Below are 15334 nucleotides of genomic sequence, written 5' to 3'. Positions count from 1 at the left end.
TGATGGTGGCAAGGCCATGGGGACCTATGAGGCTAAGGGAGGATGTTATCAACATTGACTACCATTAAGACAAGTTATTTTACCACAGGTTCCATTTTATGCAATGAGACCTAGAGTTACTAATAACCCAGGTTAACAGTAAAATAACCTTTAACTGTAGCCCACGTTGATAATTTTCCCCCAAATGTTCATAAAAAAGCTTTACAAGTTTTGGCAGCTGTTTGGATTCTCACAAAGCTTTGTAAAGGTAGGGTCCAGGGTGCTGGATGAAGTATGAGATCTTGTATCCTCATCTGCCCTGGTAGAGAATCAGTGAGGAAGGTGCTGTGGAGGACTTGCAGCCCATCTACATATCCTCACAGCCTTCTCTGGGGTGAAACCCAGGGCCTCCAGGTGCCGCATGTGGAAGCCTCTTCCCTATACTACTTGTATTTTCTCTCTGCTATTTCTTATGGCTCCAGTACAGTTTCTCTTCTTGGTACTTTCCCTTCCCAATCTCTTTCTCCATCTGAAACCACTGTATACTGCAAGAACATATTGCCCACCTTCTGCTTTCATCATCTCACCATCCCCTTTGCCTTCTCCCTTCTTCTCAGCTCTCACCTTTCAACATTTCTTTCTTTTCATTCAACCATCTCCACACTGTCTGAGTACATCTCATCTTCGTCGCTGTCGTCATGCCTCACCTAGTCCGTACTCTCTTGCTCCCTCTCCTGCTCTTCTGGGGATATCAATCCCAATCCTGATCCTCCACATCAGCTCTCATCCTATTTGTACACGTCACACAGTGATGTCTCCAATCTAATTTCTGTTCCTCTCCTCTCCCCTTCTTTTCTGCCTTTCTCATGTGCTCTGTGGAATGCCCACTCTGTCTGCAACAAACTTTCCTACATCCATGACCTCTTTATCTCTCATACTCTCCATCTGCTTGTCCTGAGACTTAGCTTTGCCCTGAAGACTCTGCTTCAGCTGCGGACCTGTGTCATGGAGGTTACCTTTTCTTCCATACTTCTCGCCCAGTTGTTGGTGGTGTCGGGCTACTACTCTCACCCTCTTGTAGATATCAACCTCTTCTTCTACCTTAGTCTCACTGCTTTTCTTCCTTTGAAGTCCACTCCATCTGTCTATTCACTATTCTACCTCTCCAAGTAGCAGTCATTTATTGACCCCCCTGATTAGTCCCTTTCTTCCTTTCTCAATGACTTTCCTTCTTATTTTTGAAGGAGAAGGGCGCCCATCTTCCGACACAAATCAGGAGATGGGTGTCCTTCTCCTAAGGTCATCCAAATCTGCATAATCAAAAGCCTATTTTGGGCATCCTCAACTGCTTTCCGTCGTGGGGACGACCAAAGTTCAAGGGGGCATGTTGCCAGTGTACCGAAGGCGGGACGGGGGCGTGGTTAACAGATGGGCGTCCTCGGCCGATAATGGAAAAAAGAAGGGCGTCCCTGACGAGCATTTGGCCGACATTACTTGGTCTTTTTTTTTTTCACGACCAAGCATCAAAAAGCTGCCCGAACTGACCAGATGACCACCGGAGGGAATCGGGGATGACCTCCCCTGATTTCCCCAGTGGTCACTAACCACCTCCCACCCCGAAAAAAACAACTTCAAAAACTTTTGTCTTTTTTTTTTTTTTTTTTTTTTTTAGAGTATGTCCTTCGCTATGCCTCCGTCCCTGCGACGGCAGTTGAGGATGTCCAAAATGTGGATGTTTCTGTGAGAAGGACATCCATGCCTTTGTGGATTTGGGATCACAAGTAGCAGCAGGGGGATTTGAACTGGCCACCTCTGGATTGCAAGACCAGTGCTCTAACCACTAGGCCACACCTCCACTCCACCCCACTCCCTTGAAATTTGGCCATCCCTGTGAGGGGGGGGGGGCAGTATGTAGGTCCCTGGTGGGGGGTGGGGGGTGGGGGAGGTATGTGTATGTCAGCGGAGGCATACTGAAGGCGTGGACGTCCTTCTTTCAAACATTTTGGACGTCCTCAACTGCCCCCGTCAGGGACGGCCAAATTTCAAGGGAGTGGAGTAGAGTGGAGGAGTGGCAGAGTGTCCTGGTGGTTAGAGAACTGGTCTTGCAATCTAGAGGTGGCTGGTTCAAATCCCACTACTGCTACTTGTGATCCAAAATCCAAATAAACTAAAGAGGGTGTCAGAGGCATAGCAAAGGCATGGATGTCCTTCTCACAGAAACATCCACATTTTGGATGTCCTCAACTGCCGTCGCTTCCCCTCCTTAGGGAGGAAATCGTGTGCAAATGAGCTAACAGCAAGCAGCTCATTTGCATGCAATGTCCTTAATGCATGCCCGTCCTTTCTGGATCGGTAAGGGAAGGGCTTTTTCCATTCAGTTAGTGGGACCAGTGCACTACGAATGCTGGCTCCTCCCACAATCAAATGGCTTGGATTTGGTCATTTCTGAGATGGGCGTCCTCGCTTTCCATTATCTCCGAAAACCGGGGATGACCATCTCTAAGGTCGACCTAAATTTCATGATTTGGGTGTCCCCGACCGTATTATCAAAACGAAAGATGGACGTCCATCTTGTTTCGATAATACGGGTTGCCCCGTCCCTTTACAGGGCCATCCTTAGAGATGGGCGCCCCCGTTCGATTATCCCCCTCTCTGACTCCTGGCTTTCCTTATTTCTTGAACTTTCATCTCCTTCCCTCATTCTTGGGGATTTTAACATTCATGCTAATGATCCCTCTGACTCTTATTTTTCTGTTTCTCACTTTAGCTAACTCTTTCAACCTTCAACTGTGCTCCACTACCCCTACTCACCAGAATTGCCACTGTTTTGATCCTATCTTCTTCTCTAACTGCTCACTCTCCAGTTTCTGCGCCTCAGCTCTTCCCCTCTGGTTCAATCTCCACCAATACATTTAGGAATCTTCAGGCTAATGACTATTCTGCTCTGTCCTCCAGTGTTTCTGACCTCTCGTTAACCACTATGTTATCCAAATCTATTAATAGGCTGTCTCTTCCTATAATACTATTCTCTCCTCTGCTCTGGATACTGTTGCTCCTCCTATTCCCAGTTCTTTAAGGCATACCAAACCCCAGCCTTGGCTGACCTCTAGAATCCACTACCTTCACCTCCAACTCCCCCATCACTTTCTCCCTAGACTCTGGCTGAGAACTTTCATGATAAGGTTCACAAGATTAACCTTGAAATCTCAACCAAGTCACCTCCACCTCTCCTTCCCTCAGTCCATTCTCTCAACACTTCAACCCCTGCTTCTTTTTCTGAAATCACTGAAGAGGAAGCTGCACATTTTCTTTCCTCCTTCAAACTACCTGTTCCTCTGATCTTATTCCCACTCAGCACTATCTCTACTATTATCATCCCTTCTGTCATATCCTCAGTCTTTCACTTTCCACTGCAATGGTTCCTGATGCCGTCAAACATGCCGTAGTTACACCACTTCTCAAAAAAACCTTCACTGGACCCAACCTGTCCTTCCAACTATTGCCCCCTTTCCTATCCAAGATACTTGAATGTGCTGTTCACTGCCGTTGTCTTGACTTTCTTTCATCTCAAGTTATTTTTGATCCACTTCAATCTTGATTCACCCTCTTCATTTAACTGAAACAGTCCTTGCTAAAATCTTCATTGACCTGTTCCTGGCCAGAACCAAAGGTCTCTATTCTATCCTCATCCTTCTCAATCTATCTGCTGCTTTTGACACTGTTGATCACCGTCTACTCCTGGATACGCTGTCCTCACTTGGATTTCAGGGCTCTGTTCTTTCTTGGTTTTCTTCTTATCTCCCTCATCCCACTTTTATTGTATACTCTGGTGGTTCCTCCTCCACTTCTACCCCACTATCAGTTGGTATACCTCAGGACTCTGTCTTGGGACCTTTTCTTTTCTCCATTTATACTTCTTCCCTTGGTGCTTTGATCTCATCCCATGGTTTTCAGTATCATCTTTATGCTGATGACTCCTAGATCTACCTCTCCACACCAGAAATTTCAGCAGGGATCCAGGCCCAAGTATCAGCCTGCCTGTCTGACATTGATGCCTGGATGTCTCACTGCCATCTGAAACTAAACATGACCTTCTTATCGTTCCTCCTAAACCCACCTCTCCTCTTCCCCCATTCTCTGTCTTTGTGGATAATATGCTCATCCTCCCTGTCTCATCAGCTCATAACCTTGAGGTTATCTTTAACTCTTCTCTCTCTTTCTTTGCATATATCCAACAGACTGCTAAAATCTGTCATTTCTTTCTCTATACTATCACCAAAATGTGTCCTTTCCTTTCTGAGCACACTACCAAAACCCTTATCCACACACTTATCACCTCTCGCTTAGACTACTGCAACTTGCTTCTCACAGGTCTCCCACTAAGCCAATCTATTAAAAATTCTGCTGCATAACTTATATTCCGCCAGTGTTGCCATGCTCAATATTAGCCCTCTCCTCAAGTCACTTAATTGGTTCCCTATCCATTTCCGCATACAGTTCAAACTCCTCTTATTGACTTACAAGTGCATTCACTCTGCAGCTCCTCACTACCTCTCCACTCTTATCTCTCCCTACATTCCTCCCCAGAAACTCCATTCATTGGGTAAAATCTCTCTTATCTGTACCCTTCTCCTCCACTGCCAACACCAGACTCCGCTCCTTTTACCTTGCTGCACCATACGCCTGGAATAGACTTCCAGAGCCAGTACACCAAGCTTGCTCTCTGGCCGTCTTCAAATCTAGACAAAAAGCCTTTTTGATGCTGCTTTTACACCTAAACCCCTATTTACTAGTACAGTACCCATGTCTGTTTTATCATTCCCACCTTAGAAATTCCCTTATCCCTTATTTGTCCTGTTTGTCTGTCCCAATCAGATTACAAGCTCTTTCAAGCAAGAACTGTCTCTTCATGTTCAAGTGTACAGCGCTGTGTACGTCTAATAGCTCTATAGAAATAATAAGTAATAATAGTAGTAGTAAGAAATAATACTTGGTTAAGGTGTATTATCCAACAATAAATCACACAATAGGGCTGCCAGCTAGGATTTATCCTTGAAATGTAGACAGAAATAATTAGACAGACTGGATGCGCCAACTGGTCTTTCTGTACTTTCACTATTTATGCTAACAAATATCAACATTTATTTTTAACTATTCATTTTAATCTCCCCAGGTCAAATTTCAAACAAATAAAAATAATGCATATTGTTGCCTAAAATACAACACCTTAAAAGGGTGAGCCCAAATATTAAGGAGGTCTTGAACACTGCTTAGAGCAGACATTTCTGGAAAGGAAGCAAAGCTAAACAATAGGTCTGACCAAACACACAAACTAAAAACAAAAACCCAGAAGGTACTTTTCACCAGCAGGAAGGGTGGGCAGTTTTCAAACAGCCCATTTGCCCAGGTTACAGTAGGAGGGGTGGCGTTGGGATGATCATGGGCCCAAAAGTTAATTGGAGGTGGGGCAAGACTAAAGGTTTTCCTAAACCACCCAACACCCTTTCATGATATTAAAAAAAAAAAAAAAAAAAAGTGTGGCCAGTAGTGGACTGAGAATTTTATGCACTGCTTTGATATGTAAAACAGAGCTGCTTTTTTTCTTCAAATTTTAATAAATCAGTCAAGAGAAAAATTGGATAAATAACCAGGTTTTTTAAAGTATGTTTCTAAAGGAAAGCCAAATCCCAGCCTAACTTTGAAAAGGTAAGTCAGTTTGTTTAGTAGCCAGTATTAGCCTAACTTAATACATTTTGACTAACTTTCGAGTGCAATACCTTCTTTCTGATCCGAAGGAGGCATTGCCTTCAAAAGCTAGTCAAGAAATGTACTGTTAGCCCAATAAATGGGTATTTATTTATTTGCTGTATTTGTATCCCACATTTTCCCACCTATTTGCTGACTCAATGTGGCTTACATTATATAGCAATGGCATCACCATTAACAGAGTCAGAGGTTCAGCATATTGTTCCAATTAACGTACAAGAATAACAGGTAGGTAGGGTAAATAAAATGATAATACATATACAAATGAGAGTAGGAAAAAAGGCAATGTTCAATAATGATAATATGATAAAATAATCAAATCAGAAGGGATCAATATTGGTTGGTTCTGGTATCATTTTATCTTGTATTGTTTTTTATTTCTATTAATTAAAATAATACAGAATCCGAAAAGCCAGTCAAAAAATGTTACATTAACACTGTATTTCCATTTGTACTCGGAGCCTAGCAATAAGCGATGTAAGTGACGTCAGTCGCCTTCGCTCACACTTACCGATTTAATCTGACAGACTGAAGTTTCAATTAGTTTGAGTATCTTCGGAAGTAAAAACAAAGCTATTTTCCAGGTTTGTTTGTTTTAAAGTCTGTCACATTATTCCGCATGCAGGTTTTATAATAATTGTTAATGGTTACTAAAGTGGTTGTTAAGGAAATGGCTTTTCACCGTATCGGAAGTTGGTTGCATTTTGGGAAACGTAGTTCGGTTTCTCCCCTGCGCGTCTGCTGGAATAAAAAAAATGAGACCCGCTGGGTAAAGTACAGGGTAAAGTTAGTTCATTAAAATGTTTCAAGTTGCAAAGAGGTATAGTGTGTACAAAAATACTTAAATAAAGAGTTGACTGATAAGGACAGTCATGAAGTTAGCCAACAAACTACAAATCCCATAATGCACAAGTCTAGTGTGACGGGAATAAACAATATTATTTATGTATTTTAACACTATTTTTTAAAGCTATTTGACCACTTACATGATCTTACACGTGCAGAAGTCGACTGTGCACACTTTAAATTTGATAAAGCGTGTGCTCCCCGAGCCGGCAGTAAGTTAGACAGCCCTCCCCCTTGAACAGTTGATGGGAAAACCCCGTGCGGTGGAAGGAAGGACCTCTTTCTCCCGGTCCGCCATAGTAGAAGGTGAGTGTGGTGGTACGGTCTTAGCTCGGCTTTCGTTATTATATCCTCGTTTAGGCTCTAACGTGCGTTTTCTGGCTTGTGCCCCTGCAGGTGGATTCGGCGGCAGGATGCAGATCTTCGTGAAGACCCTAACGGGCAAGACTATCACTCTCGAGGTGAGCGGAGGAAGGTAGCAGCAGCGGCTGGCTTTGGCCTGTGCATGGGAGACCGGGTTGGTGAGGTGGTTATAACTTGTACGGGGACTCGGGGCCGCACACCGGCTTGTTGCTGCTGCCTCCGCCCTGTGCCACGTGGCCGTTCCCGGTTTGGTCGGGGGCCTTGTGCTTCAGCTAGTGGAGCCCGATCGGCGCCAGGCCCGCGTGCTCTCGTTGAGGAGAAGCCGGCCTCCCACCCACACTATCCTAATTCAGACTCTTGCTAAAGCTTTTTCTGGCCACGTTTTAAAAGAAATGCTGACTAGAGCGATGTTTTCCTTGAGAGAAATAAGTTGTCATGTAGTAGTAGCGCTCTAGAAATGTTTAGTAGTAGTAGTTCGTGTGTTTAAAAGCATTTGCTTCTGGAGGGTGGATTACAATCGGCGTTAGGTACTGTGTGATTAAACTGTAATTGTATAAAGTATATAATGAGATCGGCCATTTTCCAATTCGTTTTCAAACTTTTTGACTGTGTGTCGCCCTATCAGAAGAGAAGTACATAAGTAGTGCCATACTGGGAAAGACCAAAGGTCCATCTAGCCCAGCATCCTGTCACCGACAGTGGCCAATCCAGGTCAAGGGCACCTGGCACGCTCCCCAAACGTAAAAACATTCCAGACAAGTTATACCTAAAAATGCGGAATTTTTCCAAGTCCATTTAATAGCGGTCTATGGACTTGTCCTTTAGGAATCTATTTAACCCCTTTTTAAACTCCGTCAAGCTAACCGCCCGTACCACGTTCTCCGGCAACGAATTCCAGAGTCTAATTACACGTTGGGTGAAGAAAAATTTTCTCCGATTCGTTTTAAATTTACCACACTGTAGCTTCAACTCATGCCCTCTAGTCCTAGTATTTTTGGATAGCGTGAACAGTCGCTTCACATCCACCCGATCCATTCCACTCATTATTTATACACTTCTATCATATCTCCCCTCAGCCGTCTCTTCTCCAAGCTGAAAAGCCCTAGCCTTCTCAGCCTCTCTTCATAGGAAAGTCGTCCCATCCCCACTATCATTTTCGTCGCCCTTCGCTGTACCTTTTCCAATTCTACTATATCTTTTTTGAGATACGGAGACCAGTACTGAACACAATACTCCAGGTGCGGTCGCACCATGGAGCGATACAACGGCATTATAACATCCGCACACCTGGACTCCATACCCTTCCTAATAACACCCAACATTCTATTCGCTTTCCTAGCCGCAGCAGCACACTGAGCAGAAGGTTTCAGCGTATCATCGACGACGACACCCAGATCCCTTTCTTGATCTGTAACTCCTAACGCGGAACCTTGCAAGACGTAGCTATAATTCGGGTTCCTCTTACCCACATGCATCACTTTGCACTTGTCAACATTGAACTTCATCTGCCACTTGCACGCCCATTCTCCCAGTCTCGCAAGGTCCTCCTGTAATTGTTCACATTCCTCCTGCGACTTGACGACCCTGAATAATTTTGTGTCATCGGCGAATTTAATTACCTCACTAGTTATTCCCATCTCTAGGTCATTTATAAATACATTAAAAAGCAACGGACCCAGCACAGACCCCTGCGGGACCCCACTAACTACCCTCCTCCACTGAGAATACTGGCCACGCAATCCTACTCTCTGCTTCCTATCTTTCAACCAGTTCTTAATCCATAATAATACCCTACCTCCGATTCCATGACTCTGCAATTTCTTCAGGAGTCTTTCGTGCGGCACTTTGTCAAACGCCTTCTGAAAATCCAGATATACAATATCAACCGGCTCCCCATTGTCCACATGTTTGCTTACCCCCTCAAAAAAATGCATTAGATTGGTGAGGCAAGACTTCCCTTCACTAAATCCGTGCTGACTTTGTCTCATCAGTCCATGTTTTTGTATATGCTCTGCAATTTTATTCTTAATAATAGCCTCCACCATCTTGCCCGGCACCGACGTCAGACTCACCGGTCTATAATTTCCCGGATCTCCTCTGGAACCCTTCTTAAAAATCGGAGTAACATTGGCTACCCTCCAGTCTTCCGGTACTACACTCGATTTTAGGGACAGATTGCATATTTCTAACAGTAGCTCCGCAAGTTCATTTTTTAGTTCTATTAATACTCTGGGATGAATACCATCAGGTCCCGGTGATTTACTACTCTTCAGCTTGCTGAACTGACCCATTACATCCTCCAAGGTTACAGAGAATTTGTTTAGTTTCTCCGACTCCCCCGCTTTTTAGTTTTCTATAGTGATGCTTAATTGAGTGACAAGTATTAACTAATGTACTGTGCCAAGTAGTAAATAGGATTGAGAGTGTTTTGTTTTAGTACTGGCATGGTTCTGGTCATTTCATTATATATTTAGTTTGGGCACCTTAATGTTGGTTTAATTCATGGAATGTAGCAGATGCAAGCAGGATAATTACACATGTTTTGTTCTACTGTTTTTATGTTTTAGTGTAGGAAGGACTTCCAGTAGGGTTATATTAAGGCTTAATTAAGTCTTTTTTTTTTTTTTTTTTTGTATCTTTCAGGTCGAGTGTTCAGATACTATTGAAAATGTCAAAGCTAAGATACAGGATAAAGAAGGCAAGTTCTTTTGTCCAACTTACATTATCAATTTTTGTTTAAATATTTGCTTACTAAGTATGTACTAATTACATCAACCATTGCTTATTATACAAATCTTTATTAAATATTCAAATATAGCATCTTATTACACATTATTAGAAATCCCCAACACATTCACTCAATCATTCATACCTTTTCCAAATCCATATCACTAAAATTCCACAAATATCTCTACATATCTATCTCTAGTGCCCTGGTGTTGGTATTTTCATAAAACTACAAACTTCATTAAATAATTATTATCATTAGCGGCATTTTTGTAATTCACAGTAATTCATTGCATCCACAACATCATTAGCAGCATTCCTGTAGATCACAAAATACCGTCATATTCATCTGTCCATGTTTATACAGTCTTTGTAGTTCTCAGTTCTTGTTGTGTCTGGAACTTAGTCCGTAAGTTGATCACTATTGTATTCCACAACAGATTCAAAGCAAAAGTTTCTCCTCCTTATACCCAAACATAACAACGGCTCCTAAATCTCGATACCACTAAGTTCCGGACACAACAAGAACTGAGAACTACAAAGATTGTATAAACATGGACAGATTTTGTGATCTACAGAAATGCTGCTAAGTATGAGAGACTAATTGTTTATTTTTATTTATTTATTGCATTTGTATCCCACATTTTCCCACCTTTTTGCGGGCTCAAAGTGGCTTACAATACATTATGAATAATGGAAATTACATTTTGTTACAATTCGGTTATGGATTACATTGTGAAGAGTTATACAAAACAAATCAAATCAAAGTATCGTTAAGGAATATATCAATGGAAAAGAACATAGAAACATTGAAAGGAAAACAACGAGAAACTAGAGATTCTGAGGACAATATATAGCATATAAAAAACGAATAGCCTATGGTATACATTTTCTTTGATTAAAGGTATGAGTGTGGTGTGATTTCAAGATTGAGAATTCTTAGGTGGATGTGTTGATGTATAACGGAGCAGTGAGTGTGGATTGTATATGTTTTGGTTCTTTACGTAGATTTTATCAAAAAGATGTGTTTTCAGTAATTTGCGGAAGTTGGTTTGTTCGTGAATCGTTTTCAGGTTGCGCGGAAGTGTGTTCCAGTACTGCGTGCTCATGTAGGAAAAGGTTGACGTGTGTAGCATCTTGTATTTCAGGCCCTTGCAGTTAGGGAAGTGTAGGTTGAGGAAGGTTCGTGATGATCTTTTGGCGTTTCTGGGTGGTAAGTCAATTAACTCAGTCATGTAGGCTGGGGCTTCGCCGTGGATAATTTTGTGGACTAATGTGCATACTTTAAAAGTAATGCATTCCTTAAGTGGGAGCCAGTGTAACTTCTCTTGTAAGGGTTTTGCACTTTCATATTTTGGTTTTCCAAAGATGAGTCTGGCTGCTGTATTCTGGGCTGTCTGAAGTTTCCTCAGGATTTGCTCTTTGCAGCCTGCGTACAGCGAGTTGCAGTAATCCAGATGACTGAGTACGAGGGATTGCACTAGCCTGCGAAAAACGGATCTTGGGAAGAATGATCTTAATCTTTTCAGTTTCCACATGCAGTAGAACATCTTTTTGGTTGTGTTGTTTGCGTGGGTTTCGAGCGTTAGGTGGCGATCGATAGTAACTCCAAGGATTTTTAACGTTTCTGAGATTGGGAGGTTTAGTTTTGGTGTATTTATAGCGGTAAATTCCTTCGTGTTGTATTGGGAAGTGAGTATCAGGCATTGAGTCTTTTCTGCATTCAGTTTCAGACAAAATGCGTCTGCCCAGGTGTTCATGATGTATAGGCTTTGGTTAATTTCGTTGAAGATTTCCTTGATGTCTTGTTACAGTCAAATACAGTTTTAAGGCACTGGATGACTGTTAGACCATGGCTATTTTTTTTTTTCAGTCTTCATTTATATAAATGTTATAAGGTGTTTAAAGGTGGTTATAGTTTAATATACAGACATAAAGAGATTCTTCCTTACTGTCCAAGGCATTATGGATCTGTAGCATGCCACTCTGATTAGGGGATGGTGCCTGGGTTCAGAGGGGGGATTGATATATGCTTATAACAGGGTGTTATATGATTGTACTTTTGTTTCATCTTCCAATGTGTCCCTTTATTGTGGAGGAGTGGCCTAGTGGTTAGCGTGGTGGACTTTGGTCCTGGGAAACTGGGTTCAATTCCCACTGCAGGCACAGGCAGCTCCTTGTGACTCTGGGCAAGTTACTTAACCCTCCATTGCCCCAGGTACAAATAAGTACCTGTATATAATATGTAAATGAGTAATAAAGCATCACAAGCACACACACACACACACAAAACCTGAAGAAATATCCTATGAAAGGATATGTAACCATTTCCCTGAGCTGTCTAGTCCTCACAGCGTCACTAAAAATATAATACTTATCCTTAATTTCCTTGTAACTAAACATGCTTTTAGATAGCCATCAATTGTATTTGAAAACCTGTTTTAATGTTTCTGTTTGTATCTGGAAGAAAGTGCAGTACTTAATTTTTTTTTGTCATTCTAAGCCTCTTTCATAGGCTGAAGCTATGATGAAATAAAATTCTGTTTGGACTGCCACTTTTCTCACAACATTTAAAATACTATGTTTTGGATTTTTTTTCATCCCCACTTCAGGCATTCCTCCTGATCAACAACGACTGATTTTTGCTGGCAAGCAGCTAGAAGATGGTCGCACTCTGTCAGACTACAACATTCAGAAGGTGTGTTCAGATACCTCAGGGACAACTTATAACATTTTTCAACAGCGCACAATTTCTTCTGTGGAGTCTCTCTTAGTATTTGCAGTGTATAAGTATTTTTCATTGTACTATAGTGGTGTGATTGAGTTTATTAGAAGGCACATGAAAATTTAAGAACACTTTCCATCAAACTTCTGAACAATACTAGAAAAGAATGTGCCAGGCACTCTGAGTTTAGATTTCATTAGAGCTGAGGAATTTTGACCGTAAACCCTGCCAGAAGAAAATTTAGATTAATGGAAGATTGCAGACTCTTTTTGGTCCACTTCTATACATTAAACAGAAGTATAGCAAGTCAATTACAAATACTGTAAGAAGTGCATGGTCCTTTTGACCAATACAGCCTTAATGTATTTGATCCTTCTCAAAGCCTATAGCATTTGGGTAGTTAAATGTATCGCACAAGTTGCAGCATGGCAGAATTTTCATACCGAAAATACCAGTTTTGGGTTCCAAGGGGTTGCTGTTGAATTTGCTGTTTACTCTCAATCTTTTCAGCCTGCCATCTCTTTATAGTAATCTGCATGGTATTAGACCTGAAGCAGTTAAAAAAAAAAAGTGTGTTGTGGGATGGAGGGGAAACCAAAGGAAAAGCGGACATATTTGAGGATCATACAGCAACACATATCTAATAAATGAGAAGTTATTTTCCTATAGTACACATGCTATCAGTTAACATGGATTTGCTATGTAGTTTTTGCTTAAGTCTTGTATGTATTCTATGGTGTTTTTTGGCACATCCTGGAGGGCCATTTTTTTAATAACTATGATAGGCGCAGCTTTGGCAAGTGGCAGGAAAAATAAGTTTTCAAAGCAGGACTTTATGTATTTTTGAGTACTGTAATTACATTAAACCCATGCTTCAGCTTAACTGGAATTGTTTCCATTTAGTCCCTAATACTCAAAAGTTATCATATGGTTGGGGGAGGGGACTATCCAACTAAGCTGTTAAACAGTTGGGTTTTGTTTTTTTTGTGCTCACAGTTCAGGTAAAAAAAAGTATCTGTTGTGTCCTCTTCCAGTTTTTTTGGCATTCTCTGTTTTGCAAAGTCTTTTTTTATTTTTTTTATTTTAAATGTAGGGGCTGTAGTATAAAAATAGCAGTATCTTTAGGGTCATCCTGATTTGTAGCAAATCTACTTTAATTTTTTTTGTTTGGTTTCTGTGGTGTATCTCCAGTGGGCCCGAGCAGGCTCACAAGACTCCCAGCTGCATCAAGAGTGTGGGGGTTCACCTGAAGGGTCTGCACTGTTGCTCCCAGTATCACTAGTCCCAGTGCTGAGGCCAGAGTTTGGCATCTTTTATCCTGTGTGATGTATGGCCAGTTTGATTTTCCCCCCCCCCCCCCCCCTTTCAGACTTTAATAGTAGTAGTTGCCTTGTTAAATTTTGTCTAGGTGTGCAAGATCACCACATTAGTTCTGAGGTGCTGTTCAGTACAGTACTGGAGGTTTGAACATCGGGTCCTTAGTGTTTTTCTAGCAGAGCAGAGTTAGTGTTTACATAGTCTCCAGTGGATAAGATGATAATGGGCCTTTCTGTAATGTGACCTTACAGCAGCTTAAAGCATGTGAGGGCAGTATTGTTTTGCTGGTTGAGTGTAGTATTTTGGTGTTTGAATGCTTGGCCTTTCTATGCAGGAGTCCACTCTCCATCTTGTGCTGAGACTTCGTGGTGGTGCTAAGAAGAGGAAGAAGAAGTCTTACACCACTCCCAAGAAGAATAAGCATAAGAGAAAGAAGGTGAAGCTTGCTGTACTCAAGTATTACAAGGTAAAATAATTTTAAGAGCTTGAAGGCTGCTTTTTTTTTTTTTGTTGAGCTTGTAAAATTGAGACTTTTAGCTCAAAGAGTAAAAAAGTGGCAGAATGCTGAAGAAATAAGAGTTCCTAATTGCTGCTGTTCTTCCAAGGTGTAGCCCTGGATGCTCGATGCTAAGCCTTGTCTGAGCACCAGCATTGAATATCTGGGGCTAATTAGGTTTATGCATGCCCCAGAACTCACATATGAGATTCAGCCGGAATCCACATAAGACAAAGTAGGTTCTCTTTCCACCCCTGGGACTACCTTTTGATATCGGTGATGGTGTGACCTTTAGCAACCGTACAACAGCCATTTTCAGGGTGCCAGTGAGTGAGCAAGCCTCACTTCTGCCCATTGGACCCATTTACCACCAACAGTACTAAAGATAGGTCTGGGCAGGGTAGGAAGGGTGTGAATGGGGAGTGACTGGTTATCGCAGTCCCTTTGAGGGGAAGGGGAAAGTTAGATATGGGGAGTGTGGGATGGAGAAAGGGCCATAGCTGGAAGTTAACCAGGCATCAGCAGCTATTCAGTGCTGGAGCCTGGTTTGATCAGTGGCTAATATTAGGACGGCTTTTTTGCTGTTCTACTTTGAGCCGCTTACTTAAGCAGTTAGTGCTGTGAATATCGCTGCCAACCGGTTAAGTACAGCTCTGCCCTTGGACCTAGGGTAAAGGTTGGTGAGAGGCTTTTAAACATTTTGGATTAGGGTTAAATGTTAAAATCAGTGGATTATTTGGAAAAAAAAGGGCAGGAGCAGATGACCAAAATATCAAATCAATTCTTGTATACTGCTAATATCCCCTTTCCAGGGTTCAGTGCGGTTTACATTCTAGTATGAAATATCATTGTCTCCTTTTGTGCTCTGCAGTCTGCTTTCTTTGACTCTTTTTCTGCCTTTGTTCTATTATGTCTTAGGTTGATGAGAATGGAAAGATCCATCGGCTGCGCCGTGAGTGCCCCGCCGAGGAGTGTGGTGCTGGAGTCTTCATGGCCAGCCACTTTGACAGGCATTACTGTGGCAAATGCTGTCTGACATACTGCTTCAACAAACCAGAAGACAAGTAAATGTATTTGTAATAAAACAGCTTTATAAATGTAGCCAGCTGTTTGGG

General features: G+C 42.0%; 2 protein-coding genes across 2 annotated transcripts in view; one reads left to right on the top strand and one right to left on the bottom strand.

The window, feature by feature from the left end:
- CLHC1 (clathrin heavy chain linker domain containing 1) overlaps positions 1-6378 on the bottom strand; it is a 115772-nt gene extending 109394 nt beyond the window's left edge. The window contains exon 1 of the mRNA XM_030196454.1: positions 6257-6378. The gene's annotated coding sequence lies outside the window, so the exon portion shown is untranslated. The remainder of the gene's footprint in view (positions 1-6256) is intronic.
- Positions 6379-6821: 443 nt separating this feature from the next.
- Positions 6822-15334, top strand: LOC115465750 (ubiquitin-40S ribosomal protein S27a-like). The gene is made up of 6 exons (XM_030196455.1): positions 6822-6897; positions 6988-7052; positions 9598-9652; positions 12294-12379; positions 14058-14189; positions 15138-15334. The coding sequence occupies exons 1-6, from the start codon at positions 6837-6839 to the stop codon at positions 15285-15287; spliced, it is 549 nt and encodes a 182-aa protein (XP_030052315.1). The 5' UTR covers positions 6822-6836; the 3' UTR covers positions 15288-15334.

The sequence above is a fragment of the Microcaecilia unicolor genome, chromosome 3, assembly GCF_901765095.1.
Source record: "Microcaecilia unicolor chromosome 3, aMicUni1.1, whole genome shotgun sequence".
In the NCBI taxonomy this organism is placed as follows: Eukaryota; Metazoa; Chordata; class Amphibia; order Gymnophiona; family Siphonopidae; genus Microcaecilia; species Microcaecilia unicolor.
This window is presented reverse-complemented; position numbering and strand designations above follow the sequence as displayed.